We start from the raw sequence: 22,050 nt of genomic DNA on the forward strand, positions 1-22,050 counted from the left end.
AATAATCTGAGGGTCAATGCCTGCGCTCTATTTAACTTCCCCTTCCTCACAAGAAGTTAAATACAGCGCAGGCATTGACCCTCAGATTATTGCAAACAGGCTCGTATCCCAGCCCGGCTTTATTACACAAGCTTTATCCCGACACTTATGCCAGTAGTTCTTGCAGGCACTGCAATGACTTCGCTAGCGTAGAACATCGTCGTCGCTAATAGACCCCATATATATTGTAAATGCGCGCATTCAACATACTACTCGTTTATTTTTTAAGAATCCGAAGAAATGAAATGCTGTCGTCTATGACAATGCTTCTGGCTTTAACGGTTAATTTTTCCAAGTGCGGAAGTCACCTGGACCTAAATCGCAATGTTGAAGTATATAAAATGTTCAACTAAATATATTATTAATTATTCAGTACACCAGATGTTGTGAATGCAAAATGAAGTGTCATAATAATCGAGCCCTATCAACTGAGAATAAATTCGAAGATTGTAACCAGTTTTGACACATCCATGCCCGAAATCTGATAAAGATGTATTGGCGTTGCGCAACTGTCAGTGAACTGCTAGAGTGAGGAGTCAGGAAAATAGTTAACTAGAATGCGAACGCATTTAGTAGTGCATTTAGGGAACTAATATCTCGTAAATGCGGCAAGATATAATTTCTGCTGTGAGGACATTACTTCATGAGTACTTGTCCTCAATTTTGAAATTTCACTGTGTATTTCAAAACTAATATTATTCACTTTCGATACGTAGATATAGTGAAAGCTTCGTCATCCGATAAGGGACCACGGCTATATATATATATATATATATATATAAGCGAGAAGAAAGGAAACCGAGGGCCCGATATTTATTAATCATATCATACGAAGCCAAAAAAAACCAAGGACAACACAGGGGAAATTGCTTGTACGTGTACTAATTTATCATTTAGTTAACTCATTAAGTATGACTAATTTCGCCTGTGTTGTTCTTGGTGTCCTTGTTTGTTGGCTTCTTATGATATACCGGGTGTTCAAAATTAGGTTTTATGGAATTTTTAAAAAGTCACAGGCCTGCGCGGCACACGCAACACAGTCACAGCGTAAGCTGGTGGAGCGGCTCAAAAGTAGCTCCAATTTCGGCACCACGCACACCAGGATCTTCGCGGCAAAGTCTCTTCGCCTCGTTTTGACGAGAACGATCTGAACTGTCCGCCCGGCTTCGAGTGCGAGCTGCGGCTTGTAATGCTCTCTGCACACGTGGCGCGCATCTTACATCAGAATCGCATTGATTGCGCGCCTTGTCTGAATCGCATCTCGTCGTCTGCGCCTGCGCGCGCTGCGTTTGCAGGCACCTTAACTAGATGGCGCCACCATACTGGTGGAGGCTCGGGTCGTCGAACGGTGGCGGCGGCGACATCGCGAACCGGAATGGCTATTGGAATTAGCCCATAACAGCTTACGCTGTAAAATCGCCTGTGGCAGGTAGCATAATTCTTATGGTTGAGCTGGGTCATTCGAAGAGGCGGACTTTAGCAGCACGAGAAATCGAAACACATATTCAACGAATTAACAAAAGTAATTAATTCACTTCTTAGTTAATTACTTTACGAAACATATTGCAATTTACGAATTGTAGCCGGTGAGTTCGCAAGGCGCATCCAATTGAAATGAATTTTCAGGGTGACACCAGTTTCGAGATATTATTTCCCTAAGTGTGGGACAAAATACATGGATGTTCCAGTTACTTTTGTGCTTCAACGTCTAAAAAAGCATTTTGGTAAAAACGTAAGTGGAACATCAGTGCATTTTTACGGCGAGTTTGATGGCGCATATCTTCAAACAAGTGTCATTCTGGAAATTAATTCCAAGTGGATACGCCTGACAAGCTCGCCGGCCACAATTCGTAAATTGAAATATGTGTCGTAAAGGAATTAGCTAAGAAGTTAATTACAAAGTTTTTGTTTATTAACTGAATCTGTGTTTTGGTTTCTCGTGCTGGTTTTTCCGCTTCATCTAGTAAACCAGCTCAATTATAAGAATTATGCTACCTGCCACAGATTTCTAAAAATTCTGTAAAACTTAAAAATGAGCACCCTGTATATAAGGGTGTTGTTTCTTTTTAAAAGTTACCCGTTGAATGTACCCGAATTGCTCTTCAAGGCGGACATTATTTATACTAGAAATGAAAATGAAAACTTGAATAATTACAAAATTTCGTTAATAAACTTTAAAGAAATTCTGTTACGGTACACATTGCGATTTAAGAAATGTTGCCTATGACTTCTAAAGCCTTATCTTGTTGAAATGGATTCTGAGGATGACACCAGTTTCGTGATATGCATTTTCAGAGCTTGCAAATAAATGCATTGGTGTTCCGGCAACTGCAACTTCCTGCCATACGAAGCAGGGAGTGACGTAACAACACTTTCGTATGTAAAACAAGAACTCGCCTAGCTAGTGATTTGTGTTGTGACTGTACTATGGGAAGACCACGTTTAGTGAAGACTCCTGAATAGCAGCGTGCATGCGAGATGCGGCGAAAGTGAGGCTAAGTTCATTTCTCTTCTCTCTGGTATACACTCTTTGTAGGTGCACGAAGTATCGGCGCAAGCCAAGTCGCAGGCCGTTGAAACGTCTTTGGCTAGTATTTAGGCAAAGTGCATGTGAATGTCGCCATGAGAATAATTTCAAGCTACGTCGCAATGTGTAATCGTTCTAGTGGTCGTTCTAGTCCAACCACCTTCAAAGTGTGGTTTGGAAACCATTTTAACGGCGAAGCATTTCTTGGCGAGCATTTGCCACTTTGACAGTATCTATCTATCTATCTATCTATCTATCTATCTATCTATCTATCTATCTATCTATCTATCTATCTATCTATCTATCTATCTATCTATCTATCTATCTATCTATCTATCTATCTATCTATCTATCTATCTATCTATCTATCTATCTATCTATCTATCTATCTATCTATCTATCTATCTATCTATCTATCTATCTATCTATCTATCTATCTAGCCGCCTACGTTTTGGTGCTCTCATGGTCGTATCGTTGACTTGGTATTTACCAAAATTGGCGTAATATGACAACAGTGTATGATGAACATAAATGATGGGTCATGACATGAATTTCGTGACATGCGTGTCATGTAGGTCATGAAGCAACCGCCTCAAATGACAATGACCTAGCAAAAAACCTTAACACTCAAAAACCACCGAAACGAGTTCTGACGTGCTTACTAAGTGAAGAAAACACTAAAGGATGATGGTCGAAGTCATAGTCATGAACATGACTCAGCAAAAATAATAATGACTATGCGAGAAAAGATTAACACTCAAAAACCACTGAAATGGGTTCTGACGTGGGTACTAAGTGAAGGAAACACTAAAAAATGATGACAGAAGTCATAGTCATGAGCATGACTCAGAAGAAATTATAATGACTCAGCGAAAGAAGATTAACACTCAAACACCACCGTAATGCATTCTCACGTGGTTACTAAGTGAACAAAACACTTTAGGATGATGGTAGAAGTCAGAGTCATGAGCATAACTCAGCAAAAATTACAATAACTCAAAAAATGAACGCTCAAAAACCACTGAAATAGGTTCGGACGTGATTACTAAGTGAAGGAAACACCGAAGGATGGTGGTAGAAGCCATAGTAATGAACATGACTCTGCAAAAATGACGATGACTCAGTGACAAAAGATTAACACTAAAAAACCACTGAAACGGGTTCTGACGTGGATATTAAATGAAGGAAACAGTACGGGATGATGGTAGAAGTCATAGTCTTGAGCATGGCTCAGAAAAAATTACAATGACTCAGCAAAAATTGATTAACACTCAAAAACCACTGAAATGGGTTAGCACGTGGGTACTAAGTGAGGGAAACACTAAAGAATGGTGGTAGAAGCCATAGTCATGAACATGACTCGGCAAAAATGACTGACTCAGCGAAAGAAGATTAACACTCAAAAACCAATGTAATGGCTTCGGATGTGGTACTAAGTGAAAGAAAAGGCTAAAGATTCATGGTCGAAGTCATAATCATGAGCATGACTAAGGTTTTCGCCTTAAGGTCTTTTAGGCTTAGGTAAAAGGGCTCCTCAGGACTCATGATATGAATGTCATGACAGGCGTGTCATGTAGGTCGTGAAACAGCCGCCTAAGTCTTGGTGCCCTCATGTTCGTTTCGTATAGGCTCCCCGCATACTGCTTCGAATAACATCGATTCCCACAAGGCGTCGGATCTGCCGGCTTTTTCTTATGCTGGCCTTGTAAGAACCAGGGCTTTTCTTTTCTACTTACAGCGCTCATCTGGATCACAACGTATCGTCTACCTTGTCTCGACTTTTGCGGCAGCTCTCGCTATGTGCAGTAAGTTGCGCCTGAAATTTTATGAAAATTTGGCATTGTAAAATTAAAGTGGTGTAAGTGTTCGTAAGTCTAGAGGCCAGTCAGCCTCTAGACCTGTCAATTACTCACTAGGGACCATGATCATGAGAAGCAAACTTAGAGAAGAGTAAAATTGGGTTGGAGTGCATACGGCAGGCATTGCCAAATCCTGACTGGGAGCTTACCATTGTCGCCGAAAAGAAACGTGTACAATCATTGCATTCTACCGGTGCTAACATATGGGACAGAAACTTGGAGTTTAACAACGAAAAATGTTAGGCCTAACGTTAAAGGACAGGAAGAGAGTGGCGTGGATCAGAGAGCAAACGGGGATAGCCGATATTCTAATTCACATTAAAAAAATGGATCTGGGCAGGCCATGTAATGCATAGGGTAGATAACCAGTGGACCATTAGAGTTACAGAATGGGTGCCGAGAGAAGGGAAGCGCAGTCGAGGATGGCAGAAAACTAGGTGGGGTGATGAAGTTAGGAAATTTGCAGGCGCATGTTGGAATCAGCTAGCGCAAGGCAGTGATAATTGGAGATCGCAGGGAGAGGCCTTCATCCTGCAGTGGACATAAATATTGGCCGATGATGACGATGATGAAGTGTTCGTAAATATGACACCTAAAAATCGCAATATCATACAAAAGCAACTCTTTTGTATGATATCATCGTTTTTGCCTACTGTTTGGGATCATTCACATTCTGAGAATCCTTTGTGGCACGCTGCTAGTTGGAACATGTTTTTGCAGGTTTTTAGCACAGTAGAGATAAATGTTATATACCTATGCAGTCTGTTCGTGGGCCCTGTGTGTTCATTATCGACAGGTTTTCATTTTTGGAGCTCTATTAACAGCACCGGAGCCAGTGACCTTAAGACACAGAAGGAGAAGCTGATAACAAAACCAAAAAGGACCGTGGTGCACCGTCTCGTCGGCTGCCGTCCACGGCTTCACCCTGCAGTAGTTATTTCTCTTATGGATACTACCATAAGGTTGCGGTGTTCCCATTTGTTCTGCGGCAATAAAAACAGCACAGTGTCGCAACACACGTTAGAACAGCCAAGGCGGGCACATAAAGAATACATCTTGGCCAAAAAAAAAAAAAGAACACTCAAAGTTTGGAAAGGGATTAGGAGAACGTTATCCTACACTTACTGGTCAAAGAACTTCCTTACCAATACGCGCTGCTTCCCTGTCACCGGTGTCTGCAACCACATAAATGATCCACCAGGAGACGCTGCATGAGCCAGCTTGATCGGGAGCCTACATAAATGAAAGATTTGAACGAAGGCCCCTTGGTGATTGGTTGCTTTGCCGATGTAAATATCACTCGAACCTGACGAATAAAAAGCTATTTCAGATGAGTGATAACCTTAAAGACAAGTAAGGGCCACAGAAAGGAAACTTGGAACTACGGTTTCAGCATATTAAGAAAGACAGGAAAACTGAGATTAGGTGATTCGTGGGCTCGTGCATAGGATTTGTCGTAGAGTATACGCTGAAGTCACTGGGTAGATTGTCAGTTTGTTTCCGCCGCAATATGTAAATCAGTAGTCGCGGAAGGTCTTGTAAACGCTTCTAAATAACTTCTTTTGGGTATCGTGGTAAAATGTTTCTGCTGCAGACCAGACCAGATGGAAACAGCATAAACTAAGTTGGCAGCGTTAAGCTAGCTGGTGCAAAAAAGTGCGAAATAGTATAAAAAAGTGCAGCGTGACCAGTTGCGTGGCAATTTTTTGTGCTATTTCGCGGGCTTGTTTTTCAGGATTGGAAAAAAGTTTCTTGGAGCACGTATTGAGCGACAGAAACCTCGGTCGGGAATTTTTCAGCACGGTATAAAATTTTCTCGTTAACACTGTTGCTCTGGAAAATATATTTGAGCAGTTTATAATAATTATTACTAAATCTGTAATTAGATGAAATACAAATTAAGATAGTCTGAATTGCTAAGCCGAACTTGCATATTTCTGAATTCTGGCAGAAGTTACGTGGGACACGTGGTATGGGGCAGAAGAGCCCAAGCCAAAAGTAATTAACATTGTCTAGCATCATTTATTCTAGATTTCAGCGTCAATGATACATATAAAGTGCTAACTATATTTTGCTTTTTGCGCAGATGATCCGAAGTCGATTGCACCGAGTAAAAATATCAGCGTCGACGTTTCAAGTAAGCACCCAACTGGTTGTCTGTGCACTGACAAATTAAGCGCACACTGTGTTTGAACGCAAGACAATCGCTCGAAGTTTCTATACTCACAATTTTATCACAGCAACCTATTATTCTTAGAGACTGCAGCCTTAACGGACTGCCACATGAACACAGCTTAAAAGTGAACCCCAGGTGGTCACATTTTCCGGAGTCTCCCACTACGGCGTGCCTCATAATCAGATCGTGGTTTTGGTACGTGAAACCCCATAATTTAATTAGGTTTGACAGATTAAAAGTGCAAAAGATATTGGCTTTCTTATTCTGAGAAAAACCCATAACGCGTTGACGTTGGTGCTTATGCCCTGAAAACGGCCAACGTGCAGAGTTGTCCTTAAACGGTCCCTAATACCCTTAATGCAAGCAGCACTTGAAATGTCCAAAGCTTGTGGACACATAACGGAAAGCACATTTAGCCGAGTCTGTGGAGAGCAGGGTCACGTGTTGGGGCGACATTTCTTGCCGTAGCAATTGTACAGATGATCGAGGCACGTTCACGCCGTCGACGTCGCCACCGTCATGCTGACCCACTATCGATGGGCCATATGCGACCCATGCAGAGGTTTTCCTCAGACACAAGAGGCTGGAAGATCAGGAGCTCATGAACCGCGATTACCCAGTCACGCACACAAGCCGCATGGCTTACGCGGACTGAAATTTATTTGTGTACATTTATCTGCGCCGAAATAAACATTCTATTATATTATAATATAGTGTACTTGGTATTCTCGATTATTACGTTTAAACTCCGCAATTTGGGACTCCAACGCCGGCTGCGTTGTTGGCTGTTCTTTGATTAACTTTTGATACCTAGCTCGCCACGGTACGCCAACCTTCGCCCCCGCACACGAAATGGTTGCGGAACTCCATGTAACAGATTTGCGATAAAATGTGATATCGGCGCAGTTCTCTGTATGCGTGAGAGCGTGAAATGTGAGCAGTGTGGACTGTAAGCCAGGCTCAGCTAGAAACTGTCTAATGCGATGACAATTCTTAAGGATATATTGCACTCCTTTTTTCACTTTGCGTGAGCGAGATAAACAATCTTTTCAGTACTTTATTAGCATCTGCTATAAACGAACAGCCACAACTTTCAGGCTGCATTACTTACAAAAATCATATATAGGACCGTTTGCCGTAGCATATGCTAACAGTGCAACTTCTTTTAGTAAGAGGCCCTCCTGAGTTCATTTTTTTTAATAATGTACACTTCGACCAGAGGGGAGACGCGTTGAAATTGATAGTACGGTTTAAATTTGCGCTGAAACTTTTCGGATGGATGTCTACTGTCCTTTCCGTTCACACCACTGCACTTAATTAGTTGCACTGCGGAAAAGCTAGCATTTTTGCCCGCAACATTCAATCCAGCAAAGGAAGCTGGAACGTATGCTAGACTGCTTCCGATGCACAGCCGAATGACGAGAGCGTGACGGCGCGTCCACATGGCTGCGTTCTTCTATAGCGCCCCCAACTTATCGCCGAGATTGATATCGCACAATCTCCCAAATGCCCTGATCTCAAGTGCTAGTTCCGATTGTTACCGTTGCACTTGTCCACAGATGGACGCTCAGCCGAGGCCTTGCATGGTGTCGGCGCCTTGGGTTGGTGAAGCGTCAATTCGTAAATCTGCTAAAATTTCAAATACATTGTAATAAAGCCGTGAGACAAGTGCAAGTACAACTTAGCGCTAACTTCACTTTGGGCCCACAAGAAACAAGCAAACGAACAAACAAACAAACAAACAAACAAACAAACAAACAAACAAACAAACAAACAAACAAACAAACAAACAAACAAACAAACAAACAAACAAACAACTTCTTGCAGCGTTACGGACTGCGCAATTTCCTTTCTACGTCAAATTTTCAAATTCCATAACATCTCTTGCTCCTTTTACACCTCCTTATTTCCGCATGTGGTTAGCCTTGGAATTAGGCGAAACCCTCTACTGAAGGCGTCTACCCAACTATCGCCGTCAAGCTCCAAATACCTCCTCGCACTCATTTGTTTTGTCGCTGCGAGACAAAGAACTTTTGCCTTGGTGTAGCCTAATGAATTCTATCGAATTTAATGCCATCATATTCGTGTGACTTCTGATAATCTTCTAAGCGCAAAACAAAAATCCTTTAATTGCTATCTCCTCCTGAGAAAGGTGCGGATGCAGGGACCTTAAGCACGCGGAGTTAATCTGCCTTTAGTTTCTCATCCCAGACAACATATGCCTAAAAGAAAAGAAAGAAAGTTGTTTGCCTTTACCTACGTGTCTGGGGCATAAAGTGCCAGTCATTTCTAACGCTCTTTAATATAAACATACGCTTCATACAAAATGCCATGACGATCACCTTTCGCGAACGCGGCAGCACTTAGCGAAGAGGGGAAACGAATTGCTCAAAGAACAATCGCACGCGCTTCTCCTGGCTTTTTCCGGTCCCTTCTTCACATGTCCTGATGACGCCAACCGCATCCCGCACGTGACGTCAACAGGGCAAAAGCTGCCGATTGGCCCACCTGCGAAGGAGGGCAGTTGCGATCCTACTGCGAGCGCGCCTTTTACATCATGGAGTCGTCGTGTGTCTTTCTCACCGTGTGGCTTGCTTATGGTGCGCAAATAAATTACATTAACATCGTGTAGCGTGTTTTCCAACGCGTATGCGGCGTGAACGGCGTGTGCCCAAACGGCGTCGAACACACGCAAAGTGCCTCGAGCGGCCAGTCGCGCGCCAATTTTGCGTGTATTCGCGGGCTTCTTTCAAGCTTTTATGTAGCACGTATTCAAAAACAGAAAGCTGTATCAGGAGTTTTTCATGTTGCTCTACAATTTTTCTCATTGACACTTTTCACCTGATTATAATATTTGAGAATTTGAATAAATAATTATGTAAATATGTAAATAGGCAGAATGCAAAAAATAATAATCTGAGTATCTCCAAGTGAGGGCAAACAACATCGCCTCGGTTCTGTCCAGATATACGTGGCATTTGGATACTTTTACGTCTTGGTGTGTGATCGTTGGGACACCCTGTATATAAGGCAATTTGTTACACGCATGCTGTACTATGGGTGAGCAATAGTATTCGACAAAACACTACCACCAGCAGCCACGGGCAGCAGAGTACACAAGGCTTCGTAGCAAAAGCTTTGCTGTAAGCAATTGAACCTCTTCATTCGTTGCCGCGTTAGCATTTTCAAAATTATTGCATAAGTCTTTTCTAGTCAAGAAAATTTCTCATACGCATTTCGCAACGTGTGACGTCTATTTATAACTTAAAATATTACAAAAAGCTACTGTTATGTGAAAAGGCGTGGCCGTTGTTACTGCTATGGCTTGACTAAATATCTTTATAATAATTTCATTTCATAAAAAAATGTGTTCATTGAGTACCTTTATCTCCTTTCTAGTCTCAAGACCCGAGAGCCGGTCTGCGGGAGCTACTTGTACCATTTACTTCCTTAGCAGTGCACTTAAAACGGTTGGTGTCTTGGAATTATATGCAAATATCGCCATTTTGCTGAAAAACCAATTTTTAAAATTTAAATCTCAGTAGTTATTTGACTAATGCGGAAACATGAGCCCTTGTCTTATACTATGACCAAATTCTCTGCATTGGTATATCTTTTGCATCTGTGATATTTTCTCACTGTGTACTCTATACCAAAGCTCTGTTTTACTTATGTGTTAGCATTCACACCTTAGCGCCACGAAAGCATGCGCCAACACACACGTGGCGAGCATTGAACAAATAACTTTGGGCAGAAACACCCCGTCGGGGAATTGCCATATAATGCGTAGCCTTCTTTGAAATCACTACTTATAAAGCTTATACTCTATCGGTGAAACCAAGACTGCCGTATTTTAGGAGATAGTAAACTCCGTAGAATACCATGCACACTATGACAATGTCCCCAGTAAACTCGATTTTACCGCCAATCTTGTGTTTGGTAAAATAATACAATTGTTACTGTATTGCTTATTTTCCCGCACCCTTTGCCTACCAGCACGCTCGTTTCGCATTGCTACGCGTCCTCTTCCGAAGCTTGTCTCCGTTGCTTGCACACGCGATACTCGCGTTGCTAGCGTTTTCCGCGCATACCTTCCCGCGCAAGCTCTCGCCTGCGTTCTAACTGCCCCTCCGTAAGGGGCCGCATTTCGCGTACGTTGTCTAGTTGCGTTCCGACGTCTCCTTTTCTCGTCACTGAGCAGTTTCGTAAGACGCAGCATAGTCACAGACGTTTCATAATAATAATTTTAAAAAATCTGAGGGCACCAAAGCACTTTTTATCAGTTGCGAATGCGAAAGCATTATTGCCCAATTGAATGCCGCTGAGCGGTCCTTCGAGTTATGAACTCCTCACGGGCAAGCGGGCGCATTTTGATTTTACCTTACCGAGGAGCAGTTAGAACGCACTAGAGAGCTTGCGCGGACAAGGAACGCGCGGATAACACAGGCGTCCGAGAGCGAGGGTGACGTGGCGTCGCGGCGATGCCCTTTCCCCGCACGCAACACTTGGCGCGCTAGCGGGGGCACCAGGTGTTCGCTTTCACCCGCTCTGCTCAGTCCAGGCGTGCTCGTGACGTGGCCTGGCAGCCATTGGGCATTTACCTGCCGTTTTGCTGATGCAGATGACAGACGCCGGCTTTTTTGCTCAAACAGTCATTTGATGCTTTCGTTTCAATAAAACATAGCAATGAGCTCACCCATAAATTATTTTATGGCCTACGATACGACGCAGGCCCCCCGACGGCGAGTGCGTCGATCGCGTGTCGAGAAAATTCTAATAGTTTGGGCCATAGAGTTCCCTACAATAATTACCGGAGGAAACTCGGGCACTAGGATTGTTGAGCCATCATCGGAATGATGATTAGTAGATGGATTTATCTGATACTCGTGCTTATGGCTTGAGGCGTCATGTGGCTTCGTTTAATATGCTTTGTCGGCATTCGCTCTCCTAAATTTCAATGGAAACTATGGGGCTATATGTTTACCACCACTTGTTACACGAATGTAGCCAGTGTAGGAACAGACAGACAATGAACTTTTATTGAGGTCCTGAGGGACTAGCCGGCGGAGACCCGTTGGGGCCCCCGGCTCGCCGCTGGCTGCTCCCATGTCGGAATCGGGAGGCCAAGCCTCTCCGCTCTTTCATGGGCCCTCTGGACGGCCATGGACTGGAGCTTGAGTTCCGTACTAGAGATGGCCTAGTACCAGTCCTGTTCGCTGGTGAGTGACGTATCCCGTAACGCAGGACACTGCCAGAGCATATGTGCTAGAGTGCTAAACTCCTCCCCACAACCCGGGCACTGTGGGTCAATTTGTGTGTTTATTCTGCTTAGGAAATATCGCGAGGGATATGACCTCGTCTGAAGCGTCCTAAGCGTGATCGATTGAGCTCTACATAGATTTGGGTGTGGAGGCGGGATGCGCCTGCGTTCCTCTTTATAGTGGGAGACAATCTCATGAAATGTTAATAAGGGGTCGCTGTGGTCGACCTCCTCCGGATCCAATGAAGCCTCACCGCCGTCGCGGCGCGTGAATTATCGCGCATGGCGGTGAGCAATCTCATTGGGGTTCGGGCTGCCCGGCAGCGCGTTGTCACCCATGTGAGCGGGGAACTGCGTGCTATGTAATGCACGGCGTCAGACAGACAGACAGACAAGAAACTTTATTTTGTCCTAAGGGACTATGTCATAGTCGCGGGCCGCACCTGCACCGGGGGCGGAAGACCGTGATCTTCGGCCCTTTCGCAGGCCCTTTGGACAGCCCGAAGCTGGATTGAAAGGTCGTCGCTCTTGACGGCTTCTTCCCAGTCTTCTTGCCTGTTAAAAGGCGAGTGGTGCAATGCTGAACATTGCCACAGCATGTGATTAAAGGTGGACCTTTCCTCGCCGCAGTCGGGGCAGCGGGGATCCACACCCGGAGTGTAGTGGCTCAGCCTAGATCGAGACGGAAATGAGCCCGTCTGCAGCATTCTCAACACCGAGGCCTGGGGTCTGCCGAGCTTCGGGTGAGGAGCCGGGAACTGCCTGCGTCCCAGCTGGTAGTGAGCCGTGATGTCGTGAAAAGTAAGCAGCGGGTCCGTGGTCCGGTCGATCCCCTGCGAAGCCGGGCCCCTCAGACCGGCGCGGTTGACGAGACCTCGCGCCTGGTCGTGGGCCAGCTCATTGGGGTTGATCGAGCCGGGAGAGACGTTCCGGCCCATGTGAGCCGGGAACCAAGTGATGACGTGACGGACCGTGCCTGGCTTGCGGGTCCTAAGCACCGCCGCAGCCTCGGCCGAGACCGAGCCGGCGAGAAAGGCCATCGCCGCCGACCTGGAGTCTGTGAAGATCTGGGTGCGCCCGGGATCGCACAGAGCCAGCGCCACTGCGACTTGCTCTGCGACGGACGCCGTCGAGTGTTGGATGGACGCTGCGTTCACGGCGTCAGAATTAGTTCTGGACTTGCTCTTCAGCAGCGCCTCCGCCTGTCTCGCACCAATTCCCGAAGCGAAAGCCCTCACGGCCGCGCGTGAGTCAGTGTAGATACACGGCCTTTTAAAGTCCTGCATCGCCAGCGCAACCGCCACCTGCTCTGCCACGTAGGCCATGACAGCGCCCACCGAGGCCGCAGATAGGAGCTCACTCTTCTCGCTGACCGCAGTGACCGCGAATTTACCGGAGCGCCCATATTGAGCTGCGTCCACGAATGTTTCCATGCTGACCATTGTCTTTAAAATCGTCCTGGCACGAGCTGCTCGCCTGCCCGCATTATGCTGTGGGTGAACGTTTCTAGGGAAGGGACCAACGGCGTAGGTCCCTCTGGAGTTTTGAACCGCCTCACTGTGACTGTAACGTGGCCGCAAGCCCGCCGTCTCCAAGAGGCGCCTACCCGCGCTGGAGCCCGAAAGCCTCCTGATCTGCGTCGCTTGTTGCGCCTCTATTAGTTCGAGGGTGGTGTTATGAACGCCGAGCTGCATTAGCCTGTCCGTGCTCGCCGTGAATAAAAGGCCCAGTACGCTTTTCCGCATCAACGTGTCAAGCTTGTCCCTTTCAGTCTTAGTCCACTGCAGGGCCGAGACCACATAGTTGATGTGGCTCATAAGAAATGCGTGATGCGCCTTAAGTAGGTTGTCCTCGCCCAGGCCCCCCTTCTTATTGGAGACTCTCATGATTAATCTGAGGATGTTCTCAGTTTTGGCGGTGAGATGCGCAATGGTTTTGGCATTACAGCCCCTGGCATCGAGCAACAATCCTAGAATTCTGATCGAATTCACCCTGGGGATCTTCTGGCCATCCCGCGTGTACACATCTATGGGGATCTGCTCGAGCGGCACGAGACCCCGAAACCCCTTGCCGGTCTGTATAACATGAGCTCTGACTTGGTCGGGGAGAGTCGGAGACCCGTGCCCTCCAGAAAGGACTCGGTCACGTCCAAGGCCTCCTGGAGCGCCTCTTCCACGGCCGCCTCCGAGCCGCCCGGGCACCAGATCGTAATGTCGTCGGCGTACAGCGCGTGTCCCACATCTGGCACGGCGGCCAGCCGCTTCGAGAGCCCGTGCATTGCAATGTTAAAAGGCAGGGGCGAGATCACCGCCCCTTGCGGCGTGCCTCTGTTTCCTAGCGCGAATGGTTCTGATTTGGTCTGCCCCACCTTGACGACCGCCGTCCTGCCCCTCAGGAAGGATTCCACAAACGCGAAAAATCCACCTCCCAAGTCCAATGCCGAAATCTCATTTAAGATGAAGTCGTGCGAAACGGTGTCGAAGGTTTTGGACAAATCTAGTGCAAGAATTCCCTTGGCGTCTCTAGTCCTGTTGTCAATAACCTGTCTTTTAAGCAGTAGCATGATGTCCTGCGTAGAAAGTGATGGTCTAAATCCTACCATATTGTACGGCAACAACCCCTCGCGCTCTGTGTTTTGAGATCCTGTTGTGTATAACGTGTTCGGCAACCTTACCTAAACATGACGTGAGCGAAATGGGCCGGAGGTTGTCCAGGCTTGGGGGCTTTCCAGGCTTAGGAATCAGTACCACCGTCGCCTGCTTCCAGGAGTCCGGAACATTACCTTCCTTCCATACCTTGTTGATTTCCTTCGCAATGATGCTAACGGACCGGTCGTCTAGGTTCCGTCTAGGTTGGTTATGCCATTCGGCCCAGAGGCTCACCTGCCATTGAGATTGTGGAGGAATTCCCTGATATCTGCCTCCTAAAACGAATCATCAAGCTTTGGTGCGTCCTTCCCCACGTATTGAGGGCATTTCCGTAATTTCTCCTTCCCTATCGGAAGATACTTCCATGCCAGATCTCGGAGAAGGGACGCATCAGAATGACCCCCCTCTTTTTGCTTGTGCACTAGCCTATCTACGGCGAGCCTCTGGTTACCCTTGGTCTGTTTAGTATCGAGCAGGTGCTTAAGAAGGTTCCATTTTCCCCCCGTGCGCATTCGCCCGTCTGCTGCCGAGCAGGCTTCGTTCCATTGTTATCTATTGAGCTCCAGACAGTGTTGCCTGTATGCTGCGATTAATCTCCGTGATCTTCTTTCTCAGCCTGCGGTTTAGCCTTTGCGTCTTCCACCTCTCCAGCACAGACCTCTTGGCTTCCAGGAGATGCGCCAGGAGCGCGTCCATCCTGGGAGTCTCGAGGTCCGTGGATATTTCCTTGGTGGCCCTTTCAACGTCTCTCTTGATCTGCGCGAGTAGATCTTCCAGTGCACCGTACTCCGACTCATCCTCGTCCGGTATCTTTCGGAAGAGATCCCAATCAACGTACTTTATATCCTAAGTGGGGCCGCTCTGATCCTGATTGATAACGCTACAATGTGATGGTCGCTCCTTAGATTTTCTTACAAGTTAGTCCAGGCTGCGTCAGTGTTTCTAACAAAGGCCAAATCTGGCATCGTGTCCCTCGAGACCGAGGTGCCTATCCTCGTCGGAAGGCGGGGGTCCGCCACTAGGGTCAACGCGCAGTCTTCTGCCGTGCTGACTAAGTTCACTCCCTTCGCCGTTTGTCTATCATACCCCCAGGCCATGTGGGGGGCATTGAAGTCCCCTGCCACTATCAGAGGGCTGTCACCCGCTATGGCGACTGCCCTGCCTAGGAGTCCGCGAAAACTTTGCCTCTGATCTGTCGGAGGGCTGTACACATTGAGGACGAATATTCTTTGTTAGGGCCTGCCTCTAGGGATTATCTCAGCCAGCTGCGCCTCCAATCTAGTGCTGGCATCAGCCCTGCCTATTGTGATCTCGTGCTCCTGGAAGGAAATTGCCTTCTTAACCATCGTGATTACCCCTCTCCTACGGTCTCCTCTCGTCGAGACAACGCGGTAACCCGAGAAGGTCGCCTCATCACAAAGGGTCTCCTGTAGGAGCAGGACGTGCGGTTTGTCCGCTTGTGCTTTCACAAACCGCTGCAGCGCAGCCTTTCGCTTCTGGAAGCTGGCGCAGTTCCATTGCCACACAAATAATCTGTCCGGGTTGTCCGCCATTTTAACGCTGGCATCACGTGATGCTGCAGCTACTTGTGCCTCCCGGGCGCGTCGCCGGCGCCGCCGCCTCCGACGCACAATGTACGGCACCTGGAAGCGCTGGTTGCACCTGCGGTCGGCCGTCGGGTGCGCGCCTCCGCAGATGGCGCACTTTGGGTAACACTGATGATCTTCTGGTGGGGAAACCATGCCGCAACCGCGGCATTTCCTTTTGTCCTCGCCGTTAGGGCAGACGTCTGCTCTATGGCCGAGCTCTCCACACGTGTAGCAAACGTCTACTTGCCTGCGATACAGGCCACAAGGCAACATGACCGTCCCGCAGACCATGTGATTCGGCTCCCTTTGTCCTTCAAAGAGCACAACGATCATGGGGGTTTTCTTGATTCTGCGTACTTCCAATGCCTCGGGGTTTCGGTGGTTGACGATGAGCGCCTTTAGCTCGGCGTCGCTTATCCCGAGGTCCACGCCCCGCACCACTCCCGTGCAGGTGTCATCCGATGCCGCAATGTATGCTGCCACGTCGAAGGGGCCCTCCTTCGTATGGATCCTCTGGATCCTGGTGTAGGCGCGCGCATTCGCCTCATGCGGCATGGAAAGAACTAGAATGTTCTAGATGCCATTGGGGGCACACCGTGTCATCCCGCACTTGCTCCGGCGCCAGGGCCACCGCCATGGCCAGTGCCCGAGAGAGTTGGATCAAATCCGGCTTTTTCAAGTGCAGCCCCCCTCGAAGTCGGACGATGATCTTGAATTGCTCCCTCGGTAGTCTGGGGAGCCTCGAGGCGTCCACGATACGCTTCAACGCGCTCCGTGGCGCGGCCGTTCGGTGGCAGCCTTTCTGGCCTTTTTGCTTCGCTTCGGGCCCCGGCATCCTTGGCTCACCCGGTCCGCTCTTCTTCTTCCTTTTGCCCAGCGCTGTTACCCAGCCTGAGCACTCCGCATCCTCCGGGCTAATATACATGCCTTTAACAATCACCACGCTTGGATTGGAGGCCATAGCACCACGTCTCGCCGCGACTCGCCGAGCGTCTCGAGCGAGCGTCTCGCCGAGCGGCCACGCCCCGCCGTTAGGCTGAGTGCGTTAGATTTAGCGGCGCGCCAGCGCGGTCCTCCAGAAAACAGCTCGGAGAAAAGTCACATAAGCACCCACCGGTGAAAGTTTGGTGTCCTCTGATTCCTTGCGACAAACCGGGTCGAATGATGGAAATGTGTAACGTGGCAGCCGAAAGAATCTGCCGAAAACATTTAACAAAGCGGGAGCCGATATTCAGCCGTCCGCACTGATGATGATGATGATGATGATGCACCTCCGTTATGGCTCGCACCCACTAAGGGGGATAGGCCAAGAATCGGGCGGCAGTGGGAATGCTAAAGAAAATTCATATTTTAAAACAAGAAAACAAGAAATGCCAAGTAAAAGACAAAAAAGACAGATGTCGCACTAACCAGATTAGCACGCGAGCGAGCAGTCAGACTGACTGAAAAAGGTGAAAGTGAAGAGTTGTTACAATCAGAGGGAGGTAATATTAACAAAACAATTTGGAGCACTGGTCGGCTTCTTCTTCGTCTTCCAGTGTAGGAAGTCATCATTTTTTTTACTTGTTGTAGAAAAGTGTAGCTCCACTGACTGCACGAGGCCATTTTTGACAACTGTAGCGTAGCATAAAAACTATATTTTCTACGCTGTGGTTTCGATGAGTGTAGGCACCAGACGACAAACAAACAGGCTGGCGTTGCAAACTAGTGGCGCCATTTTGTCTGTGATTGTCGGCGCTGGTATAGTGCGACGATATTGAATATTCACCGCAAGGACGTTAGCTAAGAGCTGGCGTGACCATGTGTCATGGAGGAAGGTGAGCTAATCTTTCAAGAAGAGAAACTCCTCGTACTCACGGATGGTGCGGGCTGCTTCAGGCTCCACGCTGTGTTATACGCATTGAGAAGTTGTGTTCGTGCACTGCGCTTTCGCGATGTATTTCGCTCTAGTTTGCGTCGATTTGTTGGCGAAAGGAAACACGTACATTGGCGTTTAGTTTCAGGCAATGGCATATACGCCGCCAGTAAGTGCGAAGTCAGGTGAAATTGTGGAGTCAGGCGCTTTTCGTCTGCTGATCCAGAATACGACAACCTGCCCCGATTGGCTACAGTCCAGAGAGCCAATTGCGGGCCACGCCGTCATAGCTCCTGCCCGGCACTAAACTCGTGGCCACGAGCCTGAATGATGTGTAGGTAAACAAAATACCCCTTATACTAGTGTAAATGCAGAGGAACTTGTGAACGCGCATAATCGCTACCAGTTTCTTGAGGTGACCAAATCGAAACGCGCCAAGCGTCTGTACACGCAGGCTTGCCCGCGAGAAATTCTAGTGGTGTTTCATGCCCCTTGTCAATAGATGCCTTCGCGGCGTAATGTTTTCAATAATGGGCTTCTGCTCTAAGTCATGAAGCCATAATAAAGTCACAAAGACGAAGTTTAGGCAAATCCATGCAGTGGCCAACATTTCCATGCTGACTGAAGCACCCTGCTTGTGGCTACCGTGCACACTAGCGCCATATTTCCCTCTAGTAATTATTGTATGAAACTCCATGCTTTGGGCTTTCGCCGGATTTGTGTCGCCACCTGGCGGCGTTCTGAGAAAATATCGCGTTGGCGGTTCGTACGCCCACAAGTACATAGCAGTAAGCGCACAGGAGTTTGTGCGTTCGCAGGAATTAACCTATTCAATCCTAGATGGCGCTGCGGGTTTTTCGAGACACGAAAAACGGAAGGACGAACGGAACGGAGTAGAAAATGAACCGGGCACCTATGAAAAACGGCAATTTGCCTCGATACGAGCAATCGCGCTTTTCCTGGAAATCGGCTGCGCCACGTAGGGGGTTTGTCTTTGTATTCCACTTTTGAGCACGAAAGCAGTGTGCTGGTAGATTGATTTGACGTTGAATATCTTCGGACACATTCGGGTTAAAGAATGAATACCAAGAGAAGGGAAGCGCAGTCGAGGTCGGCCGAACACCAGATGGGATGATGAAGTTAGGAAATTTGCAGGGGCAAGTTGGAATACGCTAGCGCAAGACAGGGGTAATTGGATATCGCAGGGAGAGGCCTTCGTCCTGCAGTGGACATAAAATATAGGCTGCTGCTGATGATCTTCGGACCCATACGCTTTAGCTAATACAGTGCTTTATAACCAATATGTATAGTTTAACTTTAAAGTAATTTTCTTGCTATCTTGTTTGCGCAAGTTCAAATGACAGCTGAAGAATAAACTTTTCTGGAGAGACCTGTTCGATGCTGCCTTATTTGCAAAGGAATAAATCGAACATTACCAGATAAGACTCCTTGCTAGTTTAACTTTAAAGTAATGTTCTTGCTATCTTGTTTGCGCAAGTTCAAATGACAGCTGAATGAACTTTTCTACAGAGACCTGTTGGATGCTGCCTTACTTGCACAGGATTAAATCGAACACTACCAGATAATACTCCTTGCTACGTGAGTAATCGAATATTTTTAATGCAACCACATTCTAATATTTCTAGCAACGGCCTCATAATGCTGACATCATAATACCTGTAGCAAACCTGTAGCCGTATTGGTATCTGTAGCGAGTAAAACAGGGGCGGTATTCTCGGCCGATCACTTTCGTAGATACTTTCATTTTCGCGAGATTTCACGCGACTCACGCGGACGCATAGGGGTATAAGTGTAACCGTACAGCCTTTGAGCGTTTATAAAAATGACACAACTAGTAATTTTTCCGCATTCTTAGCGACTGAAACCAGCTTTACGGTAAACAAGTAGCACGTACCATAAGATTCCTATCTCATTGCAACTCCAGTAATAATTTTAAGCTGCATTGGTCAGGATGTTGTTAAATATGATTCCAATCTCTTTGTTCAGGCTTCAGAAATAAATAAACCATTTATTGGACCCCAACTGACACCTGCAGCTGGCTCATTACCTTTAGCGAATGAAAGCTGCCTGCCAATGAAAATTTTAGGCAAACCATCTTCGCATGCTCCACCAAAATAATACTTTCAAGCTATGTTCTCTACCTACTTGCTTGGGACGGACAAATTCCACTAATGTAGTTTAAAGCAAAAACCATTGCTCCAGGAGTTAAGATCTTTGAATTGGCAGAAGCACTCAATTACCACATTTTTCAAAGAGATCTTGACAGAATATTTTCAAGCAAGGCCGTTGCTCTATCTACAACAGTTTTCGCACCTCTGAAACATGAAACATTATCAAGAATCTTACGCTTTTTCTACACAAATTATTAAATGTCTTTGTTGGTTTATTCTAGTAGAAAGTGCTCTTATTATACAAATAATAGTGCTTGTATGATTCTATTTCTTCACGTATATAACGTCATAGCAATTATATGAACTTTGCAGGCAAATGTTTGGCTTCGCCATCGCGGTCCCCACGACGTTCAGTATATTCAAGGCCAAGTGGGATTACAATCAGCGCTCCGTGCGCAGTATGCTGTGGGTTAAAGGGCAAGCGTTCAAGTGTGATCTGAGAATGACGTCGTAGGCTCCCTAGGACGTGGGCTTGACTCGCGCCATCTTCCAGCGCGCCCCACATGTGATCGAGCACGCGCTAAGGAAACAGAGAGCAATTCTTTTCATATACCCGCGCCGCGGTTGCGCAAGGCTGTCTGCGCGACTGAGCGCACACGCGGCACGCCCGTGGTAAGCATGAGAGAGCAGAGATGGCAGCATGTGTGCTGAGTTCTCGATACGCGAAGCAGTTCAAGTAGTGAAGCCAGCACCAGCGCGAAGCGTTCATTTCACGCTGCTGGCGCTCATCCCGCCTGCGTTGATGTAGCGATTGCTCACGGTCGACCAGTCACGACGGTTTATGCATATTATGCGCCCATGAAATGAAGCTTGTTTAATTATTAAGCGAATGTTTACTGCAAGTTATGCGGCTTACAAAACTAGGAATCATAGTCTGTGTAATGGTCTAACAGTTTGCTAAGGCTATGAGTTCATCTATTTATTGTTATAGAGAAATAGCAAATCATTCAAATTTTCGCAATAGCGTACAACTTTCAAATATGCTGTCATAATAACTGGCACAAGATATGCATGTACTCCCCTTAGGAAAAAGTATACGGAGCAGGGGTTTCGATATAAAGCCGATTTCTTTTCTGCGGTTACATGTGTAATTTGAAATGAGTACTACAGTTACAACTTGATACTGCAAACTTTCCAGTTAGTATTGCAATTTCAGTTTGCGCGCAAAAATTGCGAGTGAATGCAATTTTCTTTCGGTGACTCCATGGTCCGTACACTTTTGCTCATAAGTGTGCATAACACTATCCCCCAGTAGCGCTTTTTCCTGTAGCTACGCCCTCAAACATTAACAATCATGCCGAGAATAAATTAACTTGAAGGTAGGAGAAGCTATTTTGGAGCTGACAACTTACTTGTATTGTTTCCATTCAAGGCCCTCCGAACTGAAGACGCTAAAGCGATAAAACCATTCGCACAACGAAGTTGCCCCCTGGGACAGTGCCAAAAAGGGGTGTGTTCGCCAACCGGAGAATACGAGCTGTGTGGAAGTGCTCTAGGATGAAGTGTGACTTCGTCTCTATTTGCATACATTTCATCATGCTCACCAGATAACCGAATTTACCGATTGAATAAACATGTACAACGGTGGCGTTATTCTGTAATCTTACCTACGACGCCAGTTTTGCTGACGCAGTGAAGCAGTTATTTGTTTATGTAGACTTGGTCATTATTTGAAGCCACCGCGATTCAAAGCAATACAATTATCAGAAGTCATCATCATTATCATTATCAATAACAAGAAAGATGACCTGCTTTCTTTACAAGAACACTGAGCATTCATTCAGTTTCTTTTGTTTAATTCATTAGCAGGGAATATTCACACAAGCAACTAATCACATACAAAAGGAGGTCCGAGAGGATACGGATGTTATTTATAGTAGTAAAAAGGAATTCCGCTCCGCTGC

At 46.8% G+C, this 22,050-nt stretch overlaps 1 protein-coding gene across 1 annotated transcript; it reads left to right on the plus strand.

Annotated features, from left to right (window-relative positions):
- Nucleotides 1–4,310: 4,310 nt before the first annotated feature.
- LOC119445984 (evasin P991-like) lies at nucleotides 4,311–21,730 on the plus strand. The gene is made up of 5 exons (XM_037710285.2): nucleotides 4,311–4,372; nucleotides 6,513–6,563; nucleotides 10,002–10,072; nucleotides 19,485–19,553; nucleotides 21,519–21,730. The coding sequence occupies exons 1-5, from the start codon at nucleotides 4,366–4,368 to the stop codon at nucleotides 21,645–21,647; spliced, it is 327 nt and encodes a 108-aa protein (XP_037566213.2). The 5' UTR covers nucleotides 4,311–4,365; the 3' UTR covers nucleotides 21,648–21,730.
- Nucleotides 21,731–22,050: the final 320 nt, after the last annotated feature.

Source organism: Dermacentor silvarum, chromosome 3 (genome assembly GCF_013339745.2).
Source record: "Dermacentor silvarum isolate Dsil-2018 chromosome 3, BIME_Dsil_1.4, whole genome shotgun sequence".
Taxonomy (NCBI): domain Eukaryota; kingdom Metazoa; phylum Arthropoda; class Arachnida; order Ixodida; family Ixodidae; genus Dermacentor; species Dermacentor silvarum.

Bases quoted from the DNA above. Each gene is read 5' to 3' on its own strand.
- LOC119445984 (XM_037710285.2), top strand. The intron at 6,564-10,001 runs GTAAGCACCCAA...TCTCCTTTCTAG, and splicing joins TATCAGCGTCGACGTTTCAA to TCTCAAGACCCGAGAGCCGG. The intron at 10,073-19,484 runs GTTGGTGTCTTG...ACTTTTCTACAG, and splicing joins TTAGCAGTGCACTTAAAACG to AGACCTGTTGGATGCTGCCT.